Below are 27,401 nucleotides of genomic sequence, written 5' to 3' on the forward strand. Positions count from 1 at the left end.
GGGGTTTATTTCATATACATTGGTTATGTAGCGCCACCTGCTGCACAAATTCAATACTGCATAGCTCCAGTTGAATTGCAGAATTTGGTCAAGTTCAGCAATCTAGTATTAAAAGAGAGGTGACAAAATATGTGTACCCAAATATGCAATTTTATTTGTGCAATTAATGCATGATGAAATAAAACATGCTTTGTTGGAAATATTAGACGGATATAGTAATTAGCTGTTACCTGACCTATGACCTTTCCCAGAATTCCCTGTAAATTCATCAAGAAAAGCGTTCTCAGACATTCAAGACATTCAACTAAATACTTTCCTTGGGGTTCATTATCTCATGGAACAGCAGAAAGCTCCTTCTGCCTCAATGATCATGACTGATTCTATAGCACTTGATTACATCACATAACCTTGCAATTGCAATCATTATAACGGTTCCTGATTTTGCCTTATTTCTTCAATACGCATCTTGTCTCAAGGAGATGCAACAAGAACATTTAGCCATAAGAGGTGTTTTGTGCCTAGGCTACACTGCATCCATTCACAGTGTACAACAGCATGGATTTGGCAGTGAGATATTTAGTGTTTTACAACAGTAACATATCAACATTTGAAGAACATCTTAACAAGTTTAAAAAAATCCAGCAGATGCAACATCTTTTAACCTTTTAAAACTATCCTTGCACCAAAATAAGTGGGTTTAGAATTCTAAAAGCTAACTCACACATTCCCTTCAGTACAGTAGGTTAACAAATCTGTAAGTCCCAGCTGAACAAGAGGTAGATAAAACAACTTAAGCTACAGTACATAAAAACAGAAACATTTTGTCAGGGTAAACGGTCTACATTTATATAGCGCCTTTATCCAAATCGCTGTACAATTGATGCTTCTCATTCACCCATTCACACACACTCACACACCAAATGGCTGCCATGCTAGGCACCAACCCGCTCGTCAGGAGCAATTGGGGGTTAGGTGTCTTGCTCACGGACACTTCGACACACCCTGGGTGGGATCGAACTGGCAACCCTCCGACTGCAACTGTTCTTATCTCCTGAGCCAATGTCTCCCCATATGATAATTGCAGTTTATCAAGTCTTGCTGCTTGTTTTCGATCAACTGTAAATCAATGAAAACATTTAATATTCAGCACCACTTTGTTTTCAGTGAGGACAAAAACGTAGGTATTACCATAAATACTCTACATACACCCTCTGTTACTTCACATAATAAAATAAACTACAAAGGAATATTTATAAAAAATAAAAGTTTAAGCTATGCACTGTGCAAGGTGTCATTTCAAAATTAATGTTTCCTTTTCCGATCCTTCTCCGTGTGCAGACCGTCCTCAAATTCCAAAGCGGCGCTTTCAGTCGGTCCTCCCGGAACCGCCGTTGGCCTCCAGCGCCTTGCGCTGCTCCTTCCAGCGGCGGAACTTCCCGGCGCCCTTGCGGCAGGCGAAGCGGGCGATGTCGGCCATGAAGACGCAGGAGAGGCCGTAGATGGCGACGCCGCCCGCCTTCACGGCCGGCGAGGGCCGGGGCGAGGCCAGCTCGCAGCGCAGCATGCGGCCGCCCACGCCGATGCGCACGCCGGCGAACAGCGCGATGAACAGCAGGTCGACGGCGTCGCCCGCCGGCGAGTCGTAGCGCCCGGCCTGGCGCAGGAACCAGCGCGCCTGCAGCAGCGGGTTGGTGAGCTCGGTGCCGAAGAGCACGGCGCACGTCTCCACGCCCGACTCGCCCTGCACCAGGGCCAGCAGGATGCCCGCGATGCTCAGCGTGTGGTGAGCCAGCATGAGAGGGCCCTCCGTGCGGTAGTACACGCACCAGCCCATGTCGAACGTGAAGTAGCCCAGGCTGAGGACCAGGGCTACCACCTGCAAGGGCGTGTTCTCTGTACCTGCGGGTCGCATACAAAAACATGTGTCATGAGGTGGATATAATCACAATACAATAATACTACTACTACTACTAATAATAATAATAATAATAATAATAATAATAGTAATAATAATATGTTTAATTGTTGGTATTGTTATTTTTAAGAGAAATGTTGATGGATGTCAATTGTTTGCTTAGAATGTCTCTGCAGGAATTGTCCATTTCACCGCTACTTCTACAAAAGTACTTTCTACATAGAAATTCTATTATCTCCATTTTGTATAGACTCTTGAGCCCAAGTACAACCGTCTCCCTGAGCAGTATTTGTAACATAGTTGCAGAGAAAATGCATTACCGTCATCTCATGTGCAAGAAAATTCTGTATAACTTCAGCTCATCAAAGAGCCGACTACGGCCGTGTTATTGAAGTCGCGACTAAAAAGCATTTTAGCTAACGACATTACGTTTCAAACGGTGTATAATTTGTTAGGCTTGCATAAAATAACATAGCATATTTTCTGCATAACGAAACTGTAGCACTTTCAATATCAAAACTGACATGTTGTTCAAACTCAATTTCTCACATTAATCAGCGGAAATGGGCAAATGCATTAAGCAGAGGGCCCAATCCATAGCGACTTACATTGTGCATCGCTCTGGATAGAATAGTCTGCTAAACAAAGATAATGACGTTAGCTGTGAAATAAACTACTTTTTTTTAGTGACTGGATTGTAGCTCCCAATATGATGACATACTGTCACACGCCGTGACAAACCCCTGTGTCTTCCCCCATCCCCCTCACGGGTTCTGGGCAAAAATAATCCACTAGAGTAACAAGGGCAAACAAAAGGCAAAACTCCTACGGGTTCCTGGTCTCAACCCCCTACTGTGGAAAGGAGCACACCTTATCTGACAAACTGCTTATTTCAAAATATTACTGTCCTCTCAGGTCCACTTTTGCACGTGTTCTTGTGTTTGATTTGCACTTTGCTGTACGCCGCTCTGGATAAGAGCGTCTGCTAAATGCCACGTAATGTAATGTAATGTTATAAATTTGTTAGGTAAGTCCAGGCGTGTGCCTACTTAACCAGTAGGCGCGGTCCCCGGATTGCCCCGCTTCCTTCCCGCAAACCGAGTCAACGTGCCACACACGGGCGGCTGCAGGATCACTTTGCCGGGACGTCTACGCGGTTATTTGTCAACAGTAAAGTATTTCAAGATAGTTTACTGTTTATCCATTAAAGGTTAGCTTAACTGCATTCATATTACCAACATCAGGTGTCATGTGATTGACCTAATGAAACCAGAAGTGATGACATGGGGGTGGGGGACAACATGCTTACAACTTGCTTGTTTATCACTTGTAGCAGTCGATGATAGTCCAGTATCAATACAGCCCGTTATTTCGAACACAAAATATCAAGTTGTTCATTTTCTTCGGCCAGTTTTGGAAGAGCCCCTTTATAGTGCTCTTTGAATAGAATAAAAAGGTTGCCGGAATAACTTAATTCGCTCTTGAAGAGGAAAAACTGTACATTTTCTAATCACAAATATCAAATTGGCATCAAATTCATACTTACTCCATTTACATAGAATCTATTGTAATAATACAAGGGTAATAAAACATACATGTGCATTCTTTCACCAGTTTTTTTGTGTAAATGGTGGCAGACGAATCTCACCTGGGTGCGTGAATGGCCATGGGCCATCGATGAAGCCGATGTAGGCCGTGACGCAGACGATGAGCACGCCGTGAAACAGCGTTACCAGGCGACAGTTCCACTCGTTGGTGTGCTGGCCATTCAGGCCACAGAGCAGGCGGTAGAGCGCGGCCCAGCCAATCAGGGAGCCGCTGACCTGCACGGCCAGTGACATCATCTCTCTGCTGCGCAAAGGAAATGTCGACGTAAGGATATGACCAGCACCAGTTCATAAACATTGTTAAAGAATCACAATTATTTAAACTGCAGCCCACAAAGTTGTGTAAGACACAGTTTTCTTTGCGTGTGCAATACAGGGAATTTTTGATATTGAGTTTCTGACAAACTGCTTATTTCAAAATGGAACGTATTTTGTGTTTTCTGTCTGTTAGTTTATTCTGTGTTCTTGTAATTTATTATTTTTCATATTCATTCAATTCTGGTTGTTCTGTTTACATTCAATAGTCTTTGCACTTGTCTTCCCCTGTGATGTCTGTGTCTTAATGTTTTCTGAGCCCAAGTCACTTCCCTGTCTGCGTGAATCACTATTCGGGTGGTCTCGCTTTTTCTTACTTCCTGCTTTCTCTCCATTTCATGTTTGTACAGTCCCGGACAAAAGTCTTGTCGCATGAGTGGACAAAAGTGACAATTGCTAATTACCCAACTCTTAATTAGCTAATACAGTTAGGAAACAACACAAATTAATCATAAGTGTCTAAAGTTTATTTAGATACTAGCAAAACAAAAATTTCATAGATGCTTATAAGGTTTATTGCTTGATAATGATGAACAAGCCAGTTTCTACCTGGACAAAAGTCTTGTCGCAAATCAAATTATAATCAATAAATTGTATCTTTCTCAAAAAGTAAATAAAATACCAAATGAAAAATCAGTCTAGAATTTCATCATGGACTATAAGTTAAGAAATTAATATCTTGTACGGGTTCCTTTGGCCTGCAGAACAGTTGCCATCCGGTTTGCCAGAGAGTCATAGAGCTTGTTGATGAAGTCGTCGGGGATGGCATGGAAGGCCACCTTGCAGGCATCCCAAAGCTCCTCCAAGTTCTTCGGCTTGGTCCTCCAAGCTTACTCCTTCATTCTTCCCCAGATATGCTCAATAATATTCATATCTGGAGATCCGACGTACAGTTCTTGACGAAACAGGTGTTGCTGGTGTCCACTCCTCCTGGAGCTGTGAGGCGGTTGACATGGGACTGGCTTTTGACAGTCGGCCTCGAGCAGTTGTCTTGCGCGGTCTGCCCGACCTGGGTCTTTCATGGACGTTGCCAGTCACTTGGTAGCACTTGCGAATCCTCTCCACCTGCCGTTTAGACACATTGAAGATGTCTGCAACTTCAGCAGGAGACTTGGACTTGAGATTCTTGATGATCAGCACTTTGGTTTCTGGTTTGATCTTGGGCATGTTGACAGAAGCAATGCTGAGCATGAACTTGATGGCTTAAAGTGTCAGATTTCTGCTTTTATAGCTCAAAGTTACCTACAGCTGACTAATCAAGCCCCTTGTTTCTTTCTTCCTTATTCACTGTGGCCTAGAAATTGGAGTTGGCCATTGCGACAAAACGTTTGTCCGGCCAAAACTGGCCTGTTGATCATTATCGAGCTGTAACATTTAGTAACAATTCTGAAATGTAATTTTGCTAGCTTCTAATAAACTTGAGACACTTATGATAAATTTGTGTTGTTTCCTAACTTTATTAGCTAATTAAGAGTTGGGTAATTAGCAATTGTCACTTTTGTCCACTCATGCGACAAGACTTTTGTCCGGGACTGTAGATAGCACTAACATACTAATCCCAACCAACTTAGAATTTGTAGTTATATTAACTAATTATATTAACACACTAATATGTTTGTCAAACTAACAAACTAACATTCACCAGTTTTGGGTATTTATAGTTTAATCACACAACTAAGAGACTAACTCTCTACTTCTATACTGCTCTACAACTCCACCTCCCTGTTCTATCCCTAAATTGCTTGCCTTGATTCAGTTAAATGTTCGCACCTGCTCTCCACTATCTCTACATTCCTTAACTCTGTGCAATTGTCTACTCCCTAGTCCGGAGCAGTTTGTATTACATGTGAATCCAGTCCCGCGTTTTCATTCCTCCCTTGTCATTGTATGATTGCCCTCACCTGTGTCTCACCTGATGTCTATTTGTTAGACCGCCCTCACTCTCATGCCCCACCTAGGTTGTCTCATTCCCCTGTGTATTTATGCTTGTCCTTCTCAGTTGCACTTGGCTAGTTCGTCTTATCCTGTTTTCGAGTCCTGAGCCATTATATTCCTTTACCCTTGTTCTAGCCTCCTTGTTCCCGAGCCTTTGCCCTTTTGGCACTCTGTCCTGGTTTTTTTGTAGTTTTTCTTTTCTGGATTTCTTGTTTATGACCCCTGCCTGCTTCTCTGGACTCTACTCTTGTTTTGTGGACTCTGCCCTGCGTCTGGACTGCCGACCTGGTTTTGAACTCTTGCCTGTTTGGATTACGCTCAGTCTGCCCCTTACCACCTGCTCATTAAACCAGCCATTTTTTTCAACACCCCCGATTCTGCCATTGGTTCCTCTGCCCTGCCGTTGTGACATCATGCTCTTAAAAAAACCTATCGCAAGTAACTACAATGAAGCTTGTAGAACGATGTTATTCCTCCAAAGGTTGTGCATGTACAGTTCTGTGCAAAAATCTTATACACCCTAGATGTTTTAAATATACATTTGCCCTTAGATGTTTTTTTTTCCCTGCATTAGCGTGTCCATGAAGAGCAAACTTGGGATATCCAAACATTCATTTTCCAAAAAATGTAATGTGAGAGAATGTTTTGTATTTCATTACATAAATATCATATTACGTAATAGTCTTGTTTTTAGATAAAAACAAGACAGCCAAAGTGTGCAGAATAACTGTGGTTCTCCAATACATTTGGAACAACCTACAAGCTGATTTTCATATAAAACTGCAGGGCAGTGTACATAAAAAAATGAATGCAGGTTTAAAGGCAACAGGTCGTCACAATAAATATTGAATTGATTTACTGCTCTTCTTAATGGTAATTGTTTTCAATATTTAGAAACCATTATTTTTTAAATCATCTTTACAGAATGTGCCTTTTGCACAGTACTGCATATTACCAGGTATTCTTGAAAAGATTATTGTAAAAAAAACATTTCCTAAGCTGCAAGCAATTGGAGACCACTACACTCAAGGAAAGAAGTAGCAGCAACATATGAAAACTGATATGTTTATGAGCAAATTGTGAAAAAAGATATACAATTACGGTTCACTTGTACAGCCTCTGGAAAAGCATATTGTACCATTACATTCCTGACTGGATAATCGATTCATGTTTACTGTGAGTGTGCTAAAAAACATAATAATAATGCTTGTTTAAATACAGTAATACACCGATTTGTACAAATGAATCGTGCTTTAAGCCCTTGATCTAGTTCAGCCACTGACTGGCTGTGTGACTGATGTCCCCAAGTTACGCAGCTATATTTTCTGCCTGCTGCAATCAGTCACATTAAAATAATAGCCATGAAAATAATAATTTTGTCAGTCATTGGTCAAAATAAATACAAATGGAAAGGAAAAAATATTTTCCCCAAAAAAACCTCAACAATCGGGCAGGCTAACTCAAGAGCACAAGCTTAAAATTGCATATTACCTTGGTTTTCAGTCAGCCAAAGCCTAACCTCGTTTTCCCACTTGATCTTCCTTATGCATCAGTCCTCTCATTACATAGTGCAAAAGTCTTGTTCCCAATCCCCTTTTTAAAGAATTCCAAGAGTTTGCTCTTTACCATCACAGAAATATGCAGTGGCTGAAGCTCGCTACAAACCAATTATTTCTCAGTGTCCTTTACATCGCCCACAGCTTTTGGCTATAATGAGATTATGGACTCAGTTCTTCCTATACACATTTGCCCAGTTTTTGGAACTGCCCCTGCGTACGGTACCTTAACTTAAAACAAAGACAAACTGCGCCCCAAGAGTCGCCCGTTGATACAGAGCAAAAACTGCAGAAATGACAGGAAGCACAAAAGCTAGCCCTGATATTTACCCTTGGAGGTGTGAGGATCAGGAGAGCCGGGAAGCTGGCAGGTTGTAGAGCTGCAGATTTAGTGTCCACCGATTAGCCGTAATCCCAGACTGCGGCTGAGTTATTAGCACCAAGGCAGACAAGACCCAACTGGGAGAGACTGATAGGAATACACTATATATATATATATATATATATATATATATATATATATATATATATATATATATTTTTTTTTGTGCGAGAGGACATTTTGGAAGCTGGACATTTGATTCAGAAATTAAACCATTTCCCCTTTACTGCCTGTGTCTGCATTTCTTATCGGCAATAATGACCTACACCTCCTCCCGGCCCCCTTCAATTCAACATGAGTTTGTTTAGAAATTCAACTAGAATTTCTCATGGCATAATTTATTAGATTAATCAAATTATCAAGAGTAAACATAGAGATAATGGCCCTCCTTGTCCACCCATTGTGACATTATCGGTAAATTCGAAAGAGCCCAGTCTAGCTCACATGTTGCTGTCCACATGCTGAGCAGGCCTCGCATAGGAGGAATGCATTTTATGAGAAGCTGACATTAAGTCCTGCAGATACCCAACTGACCAGAGGGGTCACTCTTGCTGCATGAAGCTAGAGAGGCCTCTTCCATGGCCAGCTGAGCCTTTTGAGATTCCTGGTCACTGGTCAACATCATTCTAATTAACATGTTATTGTGGCATTAATGTCCCTAATATACACTCAGTGAGCACTTTATTAGATTCTTTTTATACTTATTTTTAGACTTATTTGTCTTCTGCTGCTGTAGCCTATCCACTTAAGAGGTTTTTAAGCACTGTGTGTTCAGAGATTATCTTCTGCAAACCACTGTTGCAATGTGTAGTTAGTCCTTCAGACCCCTTCACTTTATGCACACTTTTTTACTAGACTGGACATTCAAATTGCAATTCTTGCCCATCAAAATACATGAAATAACCCATAATGATAAGGTGAAAACATATTTTTAGAAATGTTAGCAAATTTATTAAAAATCTAAAATTGAGACCATTAATTAAGCCTCTTGGGCAGCTTTGAGTCTTCCTGGGTGTCGTGAGACAGAGGGTCTGGAACCACATGCAGACTAAAATTCCTGAGAAAGGAATTTTATTGAACAGTTCGGAGAGTCCAGGTGCAAAACCGGCAAACAGGAGTAACACAGACAAGGCAGAACGTAGTGACTGAGCAGGCAAAGGTCAAAACCAGGAAGTCAGTCCAATGAGACAGGCAGGAGTGGTGAAGGGGCTTGGAGGAGAAAGATGAGGGACCATGGGCAGGGCAGAGGTGCAGGCAAGTAACAGGAACTGGGAACAGGCACGAGAATGCAGGAGACATGCACAAAGGCAAGGCACAAGACAATCTGGCCCCGAACAGAAGAAAACATACAGATTATATGCACTAAAGAGGAGAACCTGAGGATCAGGTGCGTGCAATTAAACATTACATTATATTTATGGCATTTGGCAGACACGTACAGTTAAATAGACTAAGCAGGAGACAATCCTCCCCTGGAGCAATGCAGGGTTAAGGGCCTTGCTCAACGGCTGTGCGGATCTTATTGTGGCCGACCTTGCGTGTCCCAGTCATGTACCTTAACCACTACGCTACAGGCCCCTACATGAGGGAATGCAGCAGGTGCAAGGGTCGGGGTAATGAATAGGGTAAACTCCGGAGAGCCTGGGGCTCGGGTAGCTCTGAAGAGCCGGCGGTGGCTCAGAATGCGCTGGTGAGACTCAGATGGCTCGGAGGCACTGGAGAGACTCTGGTAGCTTCAGCGAACGCCGGGGCTTTGGTGTACTAGACCTAGAGGACGCCAAAGCCAAAGACGGCACGGGGGGGGCGGAGCTGGTACAGTCGCGTCCTTATCCGATTCCGCTGGTTCCATAGGTGGCCAGATTGTTCTATCACGAAACAGTGTCTGGAACCACAAGCAGACTGATGACTGAGAGAAAAGGGATTTTATTTAACAGGTTGGACAATCCAGTCCAAACATAAGTAGCACAGACAAAGCAGAACCTAGTGACTGAACAGGTGAAGTCAGACAAAACCAGGAAGTCAGTCCGATGAGACGGGGAAGGAGCTTGGAGAAGGAGGAGGGACCGTGGGCAGGTAACAGGAACAGGATTAGCACAAAACAAACATGCATGTTTTATTCTTCATAGCATGCATAGCCATGTCTGACAAAATGTGGCTTAAGAGGGTAAATAATCCCTCTGAACATCAATAGCACATAATCAAGAAATAGCAGCTTGTTAAAGTTCTGGGATTCCAGTTGTGGTTGGAACAAACACCAGCATACACAGGGGGCCCTAAGGACCGAGTTTGGGAACCACTGCCATAGAAGATTTGTGAAGAGACCTGAAGATGGCAGTTCAGACGCTTCCCATCCAATCTGACGGCGCTTGAGTTTTGGAACCACTGTTTTGGAGACCTGTCCCGAAGCCACCCCAGCGTTGTCTTGGCTGTACACTTGTCGTGCTGAAAGGCGAACCATCACCCCAGCTGCCACCACTATGGTTCACCTAAGGGATGGCATTGGCAAGGTGATGAGCAGTGCCTGGTGTTCACCAGACATAGTACTTGGGAGTTCTACTCAAAGAGTTAAATTTTGGTCTCGGTAGACCAGAGAATATTTTAAATGCTGTTTGGCAAATTCCAATCGGGCTGTCATATGCCTTTTACTCAAGAGTCTAGCCACTCTACCATGAAGGCCTGGTTGATGATGCAGTGCTGTTGAGATGGTAGTCCTTCCAACAGGTTATCCGATCATGCAGAGGACTTCCCAAGCTCGGTTAGAGGAGCCGTCAGGTTCCTGGTACTCAGTTTGGCCGGACAGCCAATTCTAGGAAGAGTCCTGGCGGTTCCAAGCTATTTCCATTTCACAATTACTGAGGCCACTGTGCTCCTGGGAACACTCAAAGCTTTAGAAATAGTTTCATACCCTTGCCCTGATCTATGCCTCACTACTATTTTATCACAGACATCTATGCAGCTTCTTGGACTTTGAACTGGACTTTGGACTGTGGCTTGGTTTTTTGTTCTGACATGCAGTGCAAATCGTGGGACACAGGTTTGTGCCTTGATAACTAAGTCTGGTGGACTCCAATCAAGTTCTAGACACATCTCAAAGATAATTAAAGCAAACAGGATGCACCTGACCACAATTTGGAGTGCCACAGCAAAGGGTCTGAATACTTATGTACATGAGAGATTTCAGTTTTTAGTTTTTAATAAATTCAATAATATGTTTTCACTTTGTCATTATGAGTTATTGAGCGTCGACTGATGGTCAAAAATTGTGATTTCATCCATTCAAAAGTAAATATACAACACAAATTGTGCAAAAAGTTAAGGGGTCTGAATACTTTCTGAAGCCACTGCATATCCGAAGACATTTTGTCTTCAGTCGGGAATAGGCTACATAATGGACACAGTGTTCTCAATTTAACATAGCATTCTTGTCAAATTAACGGCAGCGACACGGATGAGTACGCAGCCAACATCTGAATCCAGAACGACCACGGTGGGGGACGGAAACGCAGAGGTCAAGCACAGTGTTAATATTGTTCACTCGTTAGCATGCAGGACAGAACGCGTTGGCAACAAAAATACACAGCCGATGGAAAACGGTCGATGGTAGTGGCAATAAGGTTAATTGTTAAAAGTCTATCTGTAGTAACGCTTGGCAGAAAGTCTAAATGCTTGCTGCAAATTAAAAGTCTAAACATTCACAACACCCAACTTCAGAGTGGAAAATTATTGTTGAATTTATTTCTCATCTAAACGTTAGCTAATTTCCCGAATGTTTGGCTCATTACCGACATACCAACAGTTCACTAATCCTGCACTGCTGAAATTCAGTTACGTCATTGTTACCTGTCCTGTCCGGAGGTAGTACATTCACTGTTGCCAGTTAGCTAATCGGGGCGGCGATAATGTGTGCGCTTTCGGATTATCCTTATTCCATTCCGCTCGCTGGCCAGCTCGTAGCTAAGTGATGAAATGTTATCCTAGTTACCTACTTTCCAAGTATAAACTGTATAAAATGTTATCGTTAGCATAAGTTAGCTACGCCTAGTAAAAGCTACAGCTGGACAATGTTTGAGAAAGACACAACCACTTGTTACATAAAGCTACACCACATGGCTTTTTTTTTTTTTTTAAATGATCTTTGCAACCTATGTTGCAACCTATGTTGCAAAGATCATTTTAAAAAAAAAAGCCATGTGGTGTAGCTTTATGTAACAAGTGGCTGTGTCTTTCTCAAACATTGTCCAGCTGTAGCTTTTATTAGGCGTAGCTAACTTATGCTAACGATCACATTTTATAGTTTATACTTGGAAAGTATAAAAATGCAATTCAGACCGCTTATCTTACTGAATATAACTCACATTAGCTACAGTAGCTAACGTTCAGTAAGCATGTAATAAAAGTAACGTACGCTATATACCTTGATTCAATCGGACTTATATCGTTGCATTACACATTGGAAATAATGTTATGAGCCGTTGTTCGCTTGTAGCTTGTGTCGTTTAACGTTCACTGAAGCTGTAAGGGACCAATTATATGGCAAAATCACACGAGATAGCCAAATGAACAGGGTAGTTAGCTAATACGCTTATAATAACGGATAGTAACAAAAGTGAACTATACCGCTACACTATAGAGTGGAAATATACAGGTAACTTACCTGAATTAGCCTATTCGTGGCTTTATCCACGGTTCCTTTCTATCAGCCCACATATTCCATCGCGCTGCCTGGCGCGCCCAACCCATCGTGCTCAAGCGTTCGCACAAAGCCTCAACTCAGCTGCTAATTTCGGTCAGTGAAAGCAATACGTTGTCCCTAACAACACTGGACTCATTTCGCCTGAGCTGCTATAAGAGTCGAGCGGAAAGCGCCGTCCTCTGGTTTTACCAGCTCATTGCAATGTTTGATGTATACAGCCACAATATTATGAACGCTTTCACATATTGATCTCATTCTAATGTTAGATTTGAAAATAGTATACAACAATTGATTTATTAAATGTATTCGCCATATCAGGACCAGCTAGAGGGTAGTGTTTAATATGTGATCATACAATCCGCAATGAGTCACGTTTTATCTTGAAACATAAACAATCAGTCTCATCTCAAAATGTTCAACTTTAATGTCTATTTTTCTTATTGAAAAACTAGAACCCCAAAAAACTGAAAATGGCAGAATTCAGTTCCTTCATCCCACCTGTCAGACAACATATTACAGAGAAAAGATTGCAATTTTCATTAAGATGCAAAGAACAGTAAATTATATTTACAACTTCAATATTTAACACAAAATTTCCCTTCAAAATGTCACTTTTTAAACTCACAGTTGAACACCACATTGCATAGAACAAATAACTGTCATAAAGTCACATGTGGAGTCAGACATTTTATAATTTAACTTTTCTGTTCATAAGATATATAGTTGTCTGATCTTAATCTATCGCAGAGGCATTCAGAAAGGAAAATACATTTCAAATAATAAAAAAGGTTACCTCAAGTAAGGAAAAATATAAAACACAAACCATCATTTTAAACCACATTTCCCAGACACATCTGCTCATTGCAGCAAAAAAAAGTATAGAAATTAAAATATTCAAAATTATTTGCTGTAGACTTTGGCAAAGTTTGAAAGGATGATTTACACCTTCAAATGGATTCCCCATGCATAAAGACCAGGGTGATTCCTGAATAAACGGTACTGTAAACATAGTGTAGTGAGAAAGTCCTAACCTTCAAAATATTCATACCTCCACGTCATTGTGACATCATCAAGTGGGGACTGCTGAGAAATCCCAGTCCCAGGGTGATTAAAATAGGTTTAAGACAAACTGTCCCCTATCCAGGTGTTCATACCAACACTGAAATAAGGCAACCCATTCATTTAAAGACTAGATATGTCTGCGGCTGGTACCAGTAAGTTGACAGATCATGCTACTTTAATAACCCTGCTCAGTCCCCTTCCTTGCTGTTCTCAGGAGATTTCAGTGCTGATATTGTAGCCTAACATTTGCTTTTAATCTTCTTTGTTGCATTATGTGGTCAATTTGACCACTGGAGTGGCTTGTTAATGGTTTGGTTTATGTGAGGGTAGAAAAGCTGTACCACAAATGCATTTTATCTTAAACGTTAAAAGCGTTGCTGTATTTCCATTAGTGTCCTTATCTGTGTCCTTCCTACAAGCACATAAGCATGGCAGATCATTTATAATGATATCAGCTTTCAGCTTGTATACCCGCAGATTTACACCATTAAGGCAGGATCAGTAGTCTTCAGTGGAGATAGGACGAGTGGTTCCACGTTCGATACCAAGACCTGAAAGCCACACAAAATCTGTTATTCATCTGCTACGACAGCATTCCAGTACCAGTCGTAACCACATTAACTATAAGTTACAGAATAACTAAATTGACAAGTTAAAGTTAAATTTGAACATACATACACATATTCACAATACCAATAATTATTTGTGCAGAGAAACCATTATGGTGATTAGCTTTTAAGCCAAATAATGTTCACCACTTGCTCTGTCTAATATGTTCCTGTACCCTTGCATCCATGCCAGGGGATGGGGGCCGCAGGGGTAACATACCCGGGTGTGTTGAGACAAGGGGCGACCCCCTGCGATGTTAGCGTGCCGGGGCCAGACGAGAGAGAGCCAGGAGAGGATCCTCGGCTGGGACTGTTGGGAGAGGAACTGGACGACACTGAAAAACAACATCGACCAGCTGATCAGTGAGGGCACGGGCGGCTGCTCTCTGCACACTGTCCTTTCCACCGAGTTTCACTGGAAGCACCCGTTTCCCTGTTTAAAATCAACCGATCGGTCGTCTGTTTCCACAGCGCAGTCCACCAGCCGAGCCGCACGGTCAACGCGGCGGAGGAGTGCGCCTGAAGCACTGCTGATGCCAGCAGTGCTTCAGGCGCACAATCCACCAGGGCTGTCCCATATACCAAATCCCTGTGTCCACGGTATAGCCAATTAGAAACTGCCCTGCCAGGGTTGGTCAGGATTTGAAACAATGTACGGAGACTGTAATATGGTAGTGTTTTTTCTCTCTGCATTTTATTCTGCATATTCATGAAGCAGTGGCCATTCCCACTCACCTCCCATTCCGGCGAGAGGACTGAAGGACCTGGAGGAGGGGACCTGAAACAATAAGCAGGAGTCAGTCACAATGTGAGTGTGAGCTTCATCTCTGGAAGCACAGTGCCAACACATTTAGAGGGTTAAAGCCACCGAGGATACTATTTGGATTTGCAAAAAATGCAAAGCTGCATTACTCTCACAAGATTTGTGATGTCTGGTGTTTTTGGACCTCATATCCAATAGCTCTAATTCAGTGAATTATGTCTGTTGTCTTAATAGCATTACCAACACTGAGAATAGCCTCTTTCTCCTATAATGAACTTGTAACTCTGTATTGACTGTATGATTTTATGTTGACCGGTGAACTAAACACTGTCCCTGGGGTTAATATTTAATTGGCCTGCTGATTGACTGATTGATTCATGCAGTAAACTTCAGTTAGATACACATGTTAAAAGATACCCATGAAGGAAGCAGAGTATTGGCTGAGCTGGGGGAGGGGGGGGGGGTTACAGGATGTGACAGGATGTGACCTTACCAGTCTGGAGTTGTAGCTGGATGGCTTCAAGGAAGGAGCAGGGATGGGACAGTATATCCTCTTTTCCTTTTGCCGGCGGTTACAGAACCAAACCCGGACCACCTCTTTCTCCATGGACAGCTGCTCTGATATCATGGTGATCTCCTCTGAGTTGGGTTTGGGGTTCTAAGCAACAAGACACAAACACAGGCAGACTGCACTGAGACTAGGAAGACTGTACCAGACAGGTATAACCACCCATTACATGTCATTTGTAATGACGCTTTTATCCAAAGCGACATACAGTTGATTAGACTAAGCAGGAAACAATCCTCCCCTGGAGCAATGCAGGGTTAAGGGCCTTGCTCAAGGACCCAACGGCTGTGCGGATCTTATTGTGGTCCATGGGTCGAACCACCAACCTCGTGGGTCCCGGTCATGTACCTTAACCACTACGCTACAGGCTGCAACTGCTTCTCAGGTAATGTACAGCATTAAAACCTGCATCAATCAATGATTTCTTTCTCAGAAAGTTACGTGGATAGCTAATGTGTTTTTTATTCTTAAAACATTGAACTAACAATGCAATGAAAGACCTGTGAAAGACCACATGCTTGAGCAAAAAGAAGCAGGCTGGTCCACTCAGCCCCCTGCTGCTGAGGAGAGGAGTGTCACTTACGTCCATAAAGCGCTTCTCCAGCGTGAGCCTGATGTTGGTCTCGATACTCGTCCTCTTCTTTCTCTTCCTCCCGTATCCTTCCATCATCAGGGTCGGAAGGGGGGAGGCACTGGTCATGGAGTCTGAGGGGGAGTTCTCTGTGGGAGGAAAGTTTTGTCAAAGATTTTTGATCAGTAAAAAATATATCTTAGTAACTTCTAGCATCCACTGTTTACATTTTTTAAATTTGATTAATTTTTTTAATCATTTTTGTCTTTCTCTCATGCGGTCGGTTGGGGAAGTACCTGCATCACTCAGCCACTTCTCCAGTAGAGGCTTAAGTTTGCACATGTTTTTGAAGCTGAGGTTGAGGGCCTCGAAGCGCGAGATGGTCGTCTGGCTGAAGTCGTTTCCATACAGCTTCCCCATGGCCAAGCCCACATCCCCCTGGAATGCACAGACACAACTTTAAAAACTTTATGTTTATAATTGGATCTGATGTTGAATTTAACACGTAAACAAAGGCACTATTTTTGTGAAAACGTTATGCTTTATACTCGTGCCGACCAATAGTCTGCCATGGAGGCCCACGAGTATGCAGGTTTTTAATTCCAACCGATTGGTACACCTGCTGATTTCACAATGATCATACCTTCAACCAGAGAGAACGGAACTCATACGTGAAATGAGCGGGTGAGGTGACTGGTTGGAATGACACCCTGCATACTCTTGGCCGTCCATGGCACAAGATTGGGGCACCAATGTATTGAAGAATTTTGCCATAACTTTGTTTTATTTATGAAATTATTTTACTTTTATTAATATAATGAACTCGAAAACATGCATTGCCACGTAATATGTGTTTTGTGCACTTCATCCTGACTACGATATCCTGCTCTGTAGATTTCTCCACAGACTACCAGTTCATGCTCTAGATTGAACCTTGCAGTCAACCGATTTGAGCGGAAAAAAACAAGAAAGATCAGCGGGCCGTTCTGTACATTATAAGAAGACTCAGTGGTAACCGTGGGCCTTGCTGCAGTACCTGAGTGAAACCCAGTTTGATGCGCCTCTGTTTAAAGGCTTTGGCAAACTGCTCCAGCTCCTCCAGGTCACTAGGCTCCTCCTGCTGCTGTGAAAGAGAAGGCATGTGTTTGGAGAGCTGCAGATGGTTCATATCCAGGTGTCCGTCTAGCGAGGACCCTCCCAAGCCTGTCCGACCCATTGCCTGCAGAAAGTTTTACGAGGAAGAAGAAAACAGTATGCAATAAATACTGACAATCAACAACATGGCAGTGTCATTTTGAGTGGAACAACAAAATGGTTAGGAAGGAAGCAATGTTTATCACAACCAATATAGCAAGTAGACCCCCAGGCCCAGATAAGAGCAGCACTGTTTTAGACTAGTTCAATGCGTATTTGGAGTAAGTGCATTTGGAGAAATACAGCTATTATCACAAGGGTTGCCAGTCTTTCTCTGTCCTGAAAGATGAAGTGCAGTACCTGGGTGGTAAGAGATATTCCAGACTGGTGCTGCAGAAGGCCTGACTGGGACTGCGGGGGCAATGAAAGCAGGTTTTGCTGCAATAGCGCTGTATATGAGAAAGACAGCCAGTGTTATGACAGCAGCAAACATCCTCCAAAATGTGATTACTCTTAGGTTAAAGCAAGAAAGGGCTATCTATAAATACAGAGAAACATGCCTCTAACTATTAAATGCAAAATCTTCTCTTAACATTATTGGGATCTGATAGCTGACACAGTATGTCTGTGAACAGTATTAATTCAGAAAATTCCACAGAAACATCTATTAATTACAATGTAAGTGCTTTTTAAAAAGAAGGATAATTAGTCAAGTGACACCCATTAACCTTTCAGTATGATTCGTGATAAATAAGCACCCAGTGCAGTATATTGCACTGAGAGAAGGTTGGCTCTGGGAAATCTGTGCCTCCATACCGTGTTCCCAATCTGGCATAAATGGTGAAACTAGGAGCTCACCTTGGTGCCCACTCTGTGTCTGGGAGAGGAGGAAGGGTGAGGAGGAGGAGAGGTGAGACCCAGGCACCAATACCAGCTGTTGTAGGGGGTGCAAGGGGGGGAGATCCTAAATAGGCCAAAAATACAGATAAAAAATGTTTTACGAGTAACTTGTAATTACTCAACAAGGTCTATGATACATTTCGCCGTCAGGTGTATGGTACATTTTTCAAGAATAGTCATAACATTATAATCATATTTTCTTTACATAATAGGGTAGTAAATTGTGCCTTTTTGCACATATTGTTTTTAGATTGATTTTAAAGTTTTATTTCTTTATTGACAATATAAAAAATGTATTGCATTTATAATTGAATTAAGTGCTTTGGTATATTCAGTACTTCAGTTATGTCTGCCTCCTTAACCACTCTTAATGGAATACAATTACACAACTATGGGTTGGAATGAGGAATAAACCTCTAACATGATCAAAGTGACCATTTTGAGTCACCTTGCAAAATATATCATGTTATATACAAGTAGAATACGAGAATTTAACATTTGACACCCTTAACTCCTTGTGTACTACTCTTCCTGTGAAACAGTAAACCAAGCATTGTGTTATGTTCTGGGCCACTGGGGGGCGCTGCTGAGTCACCCCAGGGCAAGGCCATACCCCTGTCAGCTGGGCTCCAGAGATGGGAGTTCCTTGTGTCAGGTGACATGTCTTAACAGCATGAGGAGACTCAATGTCCTCTGTCTTTATCTGAAATATACACAAACATTTCAGTCCTTGCAAACGATTCTATTCAAAATTAAAAATAGATATTATGATAAGTATATTGGCTATATAAACCAAGTGCATCTGAAATATACTGCAATTCAATGTCTTATAAACACATGCTGCATTTGAAACATATTCCATGGTTTATCAGTTAAGAAAAACAGTTTACAGATCATTAACAATATTTAATATATAATAATTAAAATTCATAAATAAATAAAAAAGAATAAATATATATATATATATGTGTGTAGCATAATATTTTCCATCTGTGAGAGTTATACATTGGAAGAGGTGCAGAAGAACGTGGAAGATTCATTCCTGTACTTTTTTGTTTTGTTTTATTGCTTTTCTGTGTTTCTGATGGTACTGTGCACACGTAGGCCCTACACAGCGTTTGTGTGCTCCCGTACCGGTTAAACAGGACAAGAACTTTGGCAAACGGACGCCTCACTCCCTCCCTCGTTCTCTCTCCCTTCCCTCTGGCAAAAACAATATGCAAATGTATCCCTCATCCCTAAGGGCAGTTCCTGTAGAGCTACTGGCTCCCTGAACTGAGAACATTCCTGTCGGAGTGCATATGAACTTGTCTGTAGGAAGTGCACATACAGTACACTGAAATCATGGTCAAATTATATTTAAAAAAGGAGAAATGCATATACTTTGCAATATGCATACAGGTAGTTATTAATAGGGTGTTGGCCCCCATTCATGCAGTGAATGAATCTATGGCCCACTTCCATTCAGCCAATTTAAGTTATTTTGCCTAGCACTTTGAATTAATGCCGGATACCACAATCTGGACGATGCACTTCCATGATTTACTCTTTCCTTCAGACTTCAATGCTAAAAACTCTTTCAAAGTATCCATAATTAGAAGCAAACAAAAGCCTGACCAGCATTTATACATGACCCTGCATGCTGTGGTTTAATTTGCTTAATTAAAAAGTGAACTAAACTTGTGTGGTTTTCATTATACTTGTTGTCTCTCGTTTACCCAAAGTGTTAAATTTTTTTGTTCACTACCTGCATAATCGCAATATATGCCACAAAACATATGAACAATTTTAGAAATAGAAGTAGTATACGTTTCCTCTTCTATGATTATCTATTTTTGGAAATGTGTATTCGTTTTGAACTGTCATTCCAATTCCCATTAAATTCTCCCATGAATTTGGAATGCCCAGTCACAGCTGTTTTGTCTGGTCCGCTGTTTGAACATTCGCCATCAGACTGCAGGCACCTGTCGTCATTCACTAGTGAGTGACGAGATCCCGCTGACTGATATCCTTCCTCCGTGGGCTTGACTGGTCACTGTCAGCACGAACATGATCAAGATTTGATTACAGATTGCGGGGCACACACTGCTGCACTAATGGTTCCAGTGTTTACTTCAAGTGTATCCGGTATAGTTTGAACTCTTCATGAACAGATTAAATATATTACATATGTGAAAAGACCCAATACAATAACCAATTTGACACGCAACCCTGACATAGACACCAGGGCTCAATGAAACTCAACTGGATGAATGAAGGATACATTTGTCAAAAAGAATAGCCAGCTGAAACCTACTCTGGGCCTTGCAGTTCAGAAATCATTCAGAGAACAGGTTGCATAGGTGAAGTCCTGCACGTACCTGTCTGGTGAAGTTAAGTCCATTTTGTTCATTGTCTGGGGGAAATAATGAACAAAGAACATTTTTTTAATTCCGCATTTTAAATAAACACATTTTTGTCTTTAAAACCAGTACATTTTGGTCTGAAAGTTTGCGTTCAGACTGTATAAAGTGCTGCTTTGGATATGTACACCATGCAGAAAAAGGGATGAATTACTCCCTGTAAATGCAGAAGTCCTGGTGAAACAAAATGGAAAACGTACTCTCTGATAACCACCTGTTACTGAATACGGGCCGATACAGGCTGTCTGATAGCAAGAAAGCAATTTAATAAGTCTTTAATAAGTGTCTTTCACATAACACGCTTAGAGAGTCCAGATCCACTGAGACCCTTCGACTGATGTCAAACTCCATAAGAAGGACGGTAGGCGAAGTCGTGTGCTAGGTGATCCTCCTCATTTGAATATCAAATTGAAGCTCTCAGAGCCGGTGGGGGCCAAAGCAGCTCCAGTCCCGCAGTATGGAAATCTCCCTCCTCCTAAAAGCCAAACTTCCAGTATGGAAATCAGCAGCCCATGCAAATAGGTCTGTATCCATGGCAACCTTGAGGGGGCCCCTTGTGTCTGAATGCTCCCAGAATCCCAGGTGTTCCAGCCCCATTTCAGGGCTCAAAGATAAGGGGATGAGGGCGCAAAAGCATCTCCTCTCCCCACTCTCTCCTCTCTCTTTCTGTCAAGTGGGTTGACATGTGCAACCTACTTCAATTAACCCTATACAAACTAACAATGTTTGTGAGTACAGGACAAAAAAGGGATTAGTTGGTACATTGAAGCCTGTTTTGAGCTTTACCCCAACCGAGATTTAGTTCACCCACAATGTTTGTACTGAACTTAAAGCAATTCAAACGCATACTTTCCCTACTGACACAACACCATAACTCACTGGCTAGCATGAACATGAAAAACAGTTGGAAGTAAATTGAAATTAAAAATGGCCGTCGGCCATTCTCACCGGACTGTTTCGCTAATTTAAGGACTAAGCACAGTGGACCTAAAGGTCATCTGTGTTAAATCAGTGGCTAGTACTGCGATGTTGTTGCATTCCCAGGAACACAAATATTTCGCTCTATTTTGAATATGAACTCACAGCACACAGAAACCATCAAACTTTGAACAAGATTGTTTTTATCACACCAGTTCTTTATTATTATTATTATTATTATTATTATTATTATATAGCTATTGTTGTTGTTGTTTGAACTATTTGGCCATATTTATTGTATTAGAGAGAAAGAGAGAGAGTGAGAGAGGGAGAGAGAGAGAGAGAGTTTCTGGAAAAATAACAAAACAAAAAAGAAAACACGCCAAAATGTAAATTGCAAAGGAGCATGTTACAATAACAGGAAGAATGCATTTTGCTTTATTAAAATGAGTCAACTACCAGAATCATCTATTGACAAGTAATCCCAATGTTTTATCTTCTCATGCTGTATGCTCAACATGAAAACAGCTGTTTTTGTAAAATGGTAAAACATATGTATGGATGTAAATACCATGAGATAAAAGCTGATTGGCTGTATTTATTGACTTGTCTCATAATCATAATTTGATTTCAATTCCACAAATGCCTTAAGTACACAGCAAGCATACACAGCAGACATACATTTGGAGTGCATTACATTTTGCCCAGATCCAGAAATTCACATTTGTGCTTTCTGATAATGCACAGAAGACATCAATACATTTCCGTGCCATCAATGTACCTTACATTTGGGCAAAGAGAAGGAAGAGACACTTTTACCTATCCACATGATCCCTACACATTAGCCTGTGTGCATAATAAAATGCTGCTCAGTTGTCTGGTGTAAAGAAAAAGCATGTCAATCAAAATCAACACTAAATTAGAATTTGGATGTAAATATCAACAGATTATCAAAGATATTACCGTTGTCGGAGACACCCTGATATAATAACTTACAAATTACAAAAAAATCTGATAACATTAGAGATAATAATAACAAGGGAGCACCCTGTAGCCTAGTGGCTAAGGTGCTTGACTGGGATCTGGAGGTTTGGTGTTTCAAGCCCCAGAGTAGCCACAGTAAGGTCAGTGCAGGGGTTGGCCGGCCCTTGACCCCACCTTGCTCCAGGGGGAGATTGGTGCCCGCTTAGTCTAATCAACTAACTTGCTTTGGGTAAAAGTGTCCGCTAAATTACTGCAATTTAATGATAATAATATATTTTATTTGTGAAGTGCGTTTCAAATCTCTCTTTAAAATGTATAATCAGAGACCACCTGATATGGTGTGAAAGTGTCCAAGATCTCCCTCGTGCTGTCACAGACCTTCTTAAAGGCCACAGACACTCTCTGATTCATAAGGTCTAGGACTTATTTTTTGTACTAATAATAATATTAATAAAATAATACTATGAATAATAAAAAAATAATACTAATAATTTACATTGCTAATTAAAAAGAAAAAAAATAATGACCACAAACAAGTGTAAATTTAACTGTTAAACAATAAAATATTGAGAAAATATGGCTGGAGTGGAGACCGATGAGAGTGTAATAGGAGAGGCTGAACATATAAACAGCCAACTGTGCCAAACCGGTTTCACACTGTTAGTGATTAACTTTTGTAAGTTTGTACACTTTACTTGAAATGTTACTCGTGAAAAGGTTTGTTGTATACCTATGATACCAATCCAATCGTTGCTTTTAAGCATGCAAAACAACCTAACGTCTTTTTTAGTTTGTTCACAAAACAAATAAACAATATCACCAATATTGCAATATGTCAACTCTAAGTGAGTTGGGAATCAACTCTAAGTGAGTATTTCCCTTTCAAAGGAACATGGTTTTCAATCACATAAGATGACCAAAAACTGGTCAAGGTTTGAGGATTTTACTCCCTTTACAGTATGTTAAGATCACAAGCCTCTTCTGGTACAGTCTATCTGATGTAGGCCTACATTGTACGCTATGTATATACAGTAGGGTGCAATCATTTGGGCACCCCTGATTTAAATGTCTGTTACAATTAATCTGTATGTGATTGAAAGCAAACCTGAACTCTAAATGGTACATTAACTAAGGCCCAGACCCAGGTGATTTACTCGTTAGGGCTTCAATGAGTCGGGTGAATATAATTCCAGGGCTGAACCTTTTATTCTGAAGCAAATCCATGCCTTCTAATGTATCCAACTGCAGTGACTGTTCTGTCTCCAAGAAGGAGAAGACTACAAAAACTTTCTCAGTGTTTCAAATGACCTATTTCCATTGTCAGAAACATTATTGGAAAATGGAAGATAAGTGGAACAGTTGAAGTCAAGGCAAGGTCTGGAAAACCAAGAAAGATTTCAGACAGAATGACCAAAGACCTGGTGAGAAATGCTCGGAAGAAACCAGCATAAACACAAAATTAAGTGCCTGAAGTATGAAGTAAATTAGGGTGAATCCTTTATAGGGAAGAACACCTTGCCAACTGTTAAGCAGGGAGGTGGATCCATTATGCTTTGGGGTTTTGTGGCAGCTGGGTGTGGAAGAAGAATGGATTCCACCAAATATCAAGAAATTCTAGAGGCGAATATTCAAAGGTCAGTCCAAGCATTGAAGTTGAAGAGAGGTTGTGCATTCCAGCAAGACAATGATCCAAAGCATACCTCAAAATCAACCATGAAGTACCTCCAGGAAAGACGGATGAAGGTTTTGGAATGGCTACCACAGTCCCCAGACTTAAATATTACTGAAAATCTGTGGAAAGCTCTCAAATGCAACATGCTACAAGCAAGGAGGCCAAAGAATATTTCCGAGCTAGAGGTGTTCTGCCAGGAAGAATTGGGGAAAAATGGAAAGACCGTTAGCTGGCTACAAGTGTTTACAAGCTGTTATAGTTGCTGAAGGAGGAGTTACAAAGTACTAACTGACAGGGTTCCCAAACTTTTGCACAGGCCCTTTTTCCTCTTTTTATTATTTTGAAACTGTAAACTGCAAATTAAAATAAAAAGTAATCTTGCTTTAAAACTTGAAGAAATGTGTTATGTTTAACATTGAACCATTTAGAAGTCAGGTTCACTTCTGTTCACTTAGATATTAATTGTAAAAGGCTTTTTGACCAGGGGTGTCGAATTGGTTGTCCAATTCTGTTGGTAAACTGGGCTTTATGTTGCACATTTTAACTTGCATGTAGTTTTTGTACTCTCACAGGTGTATCCATAATTAAAGTATATATTTGACCTCACGGTTACCCTGATGAAAACACATCAATAGGTATCTGCAACAGACGGAGGAGATACTTCCAGAATCGACTGTTTCTGCATCAAGTTGCACTTGCCGGGAGATAACTCGTAAACTAACGCATAGTTTGTCGTGAAACTTGTCATGTCACTTCTTAAAAGGGAATTTGTTTGTTCCACTGGGCTTCGGGCTTGAGGTGGGTTCAGTTTATGATGCATTCACCTCCCTTCCAAGTTCCACATTTTAGCGACTGTTTGTTCCGGATTTCATCTCACCTTCCGCGTTTCCACATGGCTAGGGGCTACATCTGCTTCAGCGCATAACTTGAGGCGCATCCCGTTAAACGGACAAACGGCCAGTCTGTAACCTACTCTCGCGTCAGTTTCGCTCGTTGCCCTCCGAATTTGCAGCCTGACCTCAATAAAAAGGAGGGACAATAATACCAACTACCAATACTACTGGCACCCCTCATTTCACAAAAGCAAGGGTATTAAAGCATACATGGCTGTAAATGGATACATGTAAATGGTTGTCTATTTCTAAACACACCGAAGCTGACAGGTGCAGAATTACACCAATCGCCTACAAACCATATCCACCAAAAACTGATCTGCCCAACATACAAACGATTTTAAAGAAAATAACTTTTATTATTATTAATGGGAACGTTTGCTTGCACATTGGTATATTGTATTCATTGTTTATACTTTATAATACTCAACGCATAAGCCCAGCTTTGAGGTTTACCTACACTGGCAAACAAGTGTTTCTATACGGTAAAAACAATAGCCGACTTTTCTACGTAACATCATTCACAAAATATTCATAAGCGTTTACTTATAGTCAATACGATCTCAAAAGGCAGTAATGCATGGAATTAAAATATATAGAGGAAATGACTTACAGATAGTAAAAGAGAATGCGATTAGACTACTACTAGCTCAGTTCAAACAATTAACTAAGCTTTATAAATCATAATAAATATATTTCCACAGGGCACGCCAGGGAGCTCATTGTAGAACAGAAAATCAATAAACGATAAACGTTTAAAGTAGTTATATAATGTAGTTACATATCATGTAATTTGTTGTAATATTAGATATTGTATATACGTATGCTATCGTATATCGTTTCTTATATTGTGTCTACTTATATAGATTCTAACATGTATTTTCTTTTTACTTTTTCTATGTTTATTACAGTATAAATGGATTCTGATTTCGTACAATCCAATCACAATACAACACACTAAATTCAAGTTTTTCTAACAAATAGTAAAAGACGTAGGAGAAAAACAACAATTGCTTTGGTTTACGTGTTACTCTGTTAAACTAGCCCAAATTTTCAGATTATATGGGGGAAATGCCATCATAATAAATATATTTGATATATGTAGGCCTACACATATCAAAAACTATGTATCTATAACCTAAATAATTTTACGAATTCCAAAATGGTCCACCATCAGAGAGCACCTTCCTATGAAACAGCACATCATGCCAAAGACAAAAATGGAAAGGTATAATCTAAAAGATGACAGTATTGAATGTGGACACACACATCTCCGTATTAAGCTGTTCAATAGTCAGACAAGAGATGCTAAAGCTGATTTAAAATACTTAAAAGAACGTACTTTCAACCGTCCTTACCTGTTTGTTCAGAGTGTGGTTCTGTAGGCTCCACTGGCTCGCCACTCATCTTAATATCTGCAATAATAAAAACAGCTAATTTTACTAGGGATCGCAACTTTATGCAGAAACAGAGGAGTCCATCTCACTGTGCTAACAGTAAAATGATCTTGAGGTTATTCTAATGCATTCCACTTTCAAATTTTCTCCCGCACGCAATCGCTCTTATCATATTCATAAGTTGGAGGGTATCCCCATTCACTCTGCCTCTCGCTCTATCTCCTTCCTCGTCGCACAACTTTGTTTCTTGTTCACTTATTTGAATTTACAGTTCCTCTCGATATATAAAAAAGTATATCCAGTAAACCCAGCTACTTAATCCTCATTTATCCAGGCTTTAAAGGTCTCCTAAAGAAATATTACAAATAACACGTAATCCCGTAACTATTTATTCAACTGACTGAAAAGGACATCAGCACGTCACCTTAATCACAGACGTTCTCCTGACTGGTCAATCACTTGAATTTTCCTTATTTTCTAGAACTCCATTCAATTATTGGCGAATTGGATACTTCATTCAAATCGCCCCCAAATTCACTGTGATACAAAAGCATTGATCTAACTGGGCCCATGCAGAAGGATTCACCTTTTTCAAAAGCTACACAGACTGTTGGGAAGGTCATTTGCATTAGTCGCGCAAGCAGCCAATCCAGTCCTGCTGTTTTGCATAAAGCAACAATGGCTGGACCTCAGAATTAGAGAACTGAGCCTGAACATGGATTGCGTATGGCAGCAATGTTATGCATGAGTAGCCTACAATTTTTGTGTTAAAATAATATTGAAATAATATTAAAAATTGTATTTAAAAAATTGTACTGTGCTATGTTGCAATCTGAGCAACTCAATAAGTCAACTGTCCAATCCAACCGACTGTAGATGCAGTTATGAAATCAAATATTTAATTGCTCTGTCAAATTTAGCAAAGATTTTAAAAAAATATGATCAAAAGTGAGCAGCCTTGTTTTCTCTAATTCTGGATATCACTTGATCTTACACCTGCCTGGCATGGTTTTCAGATTGTATCAACTCGAAGTGACTAAATTAAGTAAAATTGTATTGCCAATTTCACTTTGTTTGATTCTATTCACAATAATTGTTATGGTCTACATGACTGGGACCCACAAGG

The 27,401-nt window shown here is 40.8% G+C and overlaps 2 protein-coding genes across 4 annotated transcripts; both read right to left on the minus strand.

Annotated features, from left to right (window-relative positions):
* Window positions 1–132: 132 nt before the first annotated feature.
* Window positions 133–12,528, minus strand: tlcd5b (TLC domain containing 5b). Of its 2 annotated transcripts, none has more exons than XM_061250010.1 (3): window positions 12,365–12,528; window positions 3,564–3,766; window positions 133–1,899 (listed from the first exon to the last, which is right to left on the minus strand). In XM_061250010.1, exons 2-3 carry the CDS (start codon window positions 3,757–3,759, stop codon window positions 1,367–1,369), a joined length of 729 nt encoding a protein of 242 aa, XP_061105994.1. In that variant the 5' UTR covers window positions 3,760–3,766; window positions 12,365–12,528; the 3' UTR covers window positions 133–1,366. The 2 variants fall into 2 exon arrangements, with proteins under 2 accessions (XP_061105994.1, XP_061105995.1); XM_061250011.1 differs by lacking the exon at window positions 12,365–12,528 and adding an exon at window positions 11,551–11,688.
* A 281-nt stretch (window positions 12,529–12,809) lies between these two features.
* pou2f3 (POU class 2 homeobox 3) lies at window positions 12,810–26,837 on the minus strand. Of its 2 annotated transcripts, none has more exons than XM_061249748.1 (13): window positions 26,700–26,837; window positions 26,237–26,293; window positions 20,370–20,404; window positions 18,623–18,712; window positions 17,968–18,073; window positions 17,470–17,558; window positions 17,012–17,098; window positions 16,272–16,413; window positions 15,988–16,124; window positions 15,330–15,494; window positions 14,809–14,851; window positions 14,294–14,408; window positions 12,810–14,016 (listed from the first exon to the last, which is right to left on the minus strand). In XM_061249748.1, the coding sequence occupies exons 2-13, from the start codon at window positions 26,283–26,285 to the stop codon at window positions 13,974–13,976; spliced, it is 1,101 nt and encodes a 366-aa protein (XP_061105732.1). In that variant the 5' UTR covers window positions 26,286–26,293; window positions 26,700–26,837; the 3' UTR covers window positions 12,810–13,973. The 2 variants fall into 2 exon arrangements, with proteins under 2 accessions (XP_061105732.1, XP_061105731.1); XM_061249747.1 differs by having other exon boundaries at window positions 17,012–17,194.
* Window positions 26,838–27,401: the final 564 nt, after the last annotated feature.

This window comes from Conger conger, chromosome 7 (assembly GCF_963514075.1).
Source record: "Conger conger chromosome 7, fConCon1.1, whole genome shotgun sequence".
In the NCBI taxonomy this organism is placed as follows: Eukaryota; Metazoa; Chordata; class Actinopteri; order Anguilliformes; family Congridae; genus Conger; species Conger conger.

Bases quoted from the DNA above. Each gene is read 5' to 3' on its own strand.
- tlcd5b (XM_061250010.1), bottom strand. From the start codon at position 3,759: ATGATGTCACTGGCCGTGCAGGTCAGCGGCTCCCTGATTGGCTGGGCC. The intron at 1,900-3,563 runs GTGAGATTCGTC...TGCGACCCGCAG, and splicing joins ATGGCCATTCACGCACCCAG to GTACAGAGAACACGCCCTTG.
- pou2f3 (XM_061249747.1), bottom strand. From the start codon at position 26,285: ATGAGTGGCGAGCCAGTGGAGCCTACAGAACCACACTCTGAACAAACA. The intron at 18,074-18,622 runs GTATGGCCTTGC...TGGCCTATTTAG, and splicing joins CTGGAGCCCAGCTGACAGGG to GATCTCCCCCCCTTGCACCC. The intron at 16,125-16,271 runs GTACTTCCCCAA...TTCCTCCCACAG, and splicing joins GAAGTGGCTGAGTGATGCAG to AGAACTCCCCCTCAGACTCC.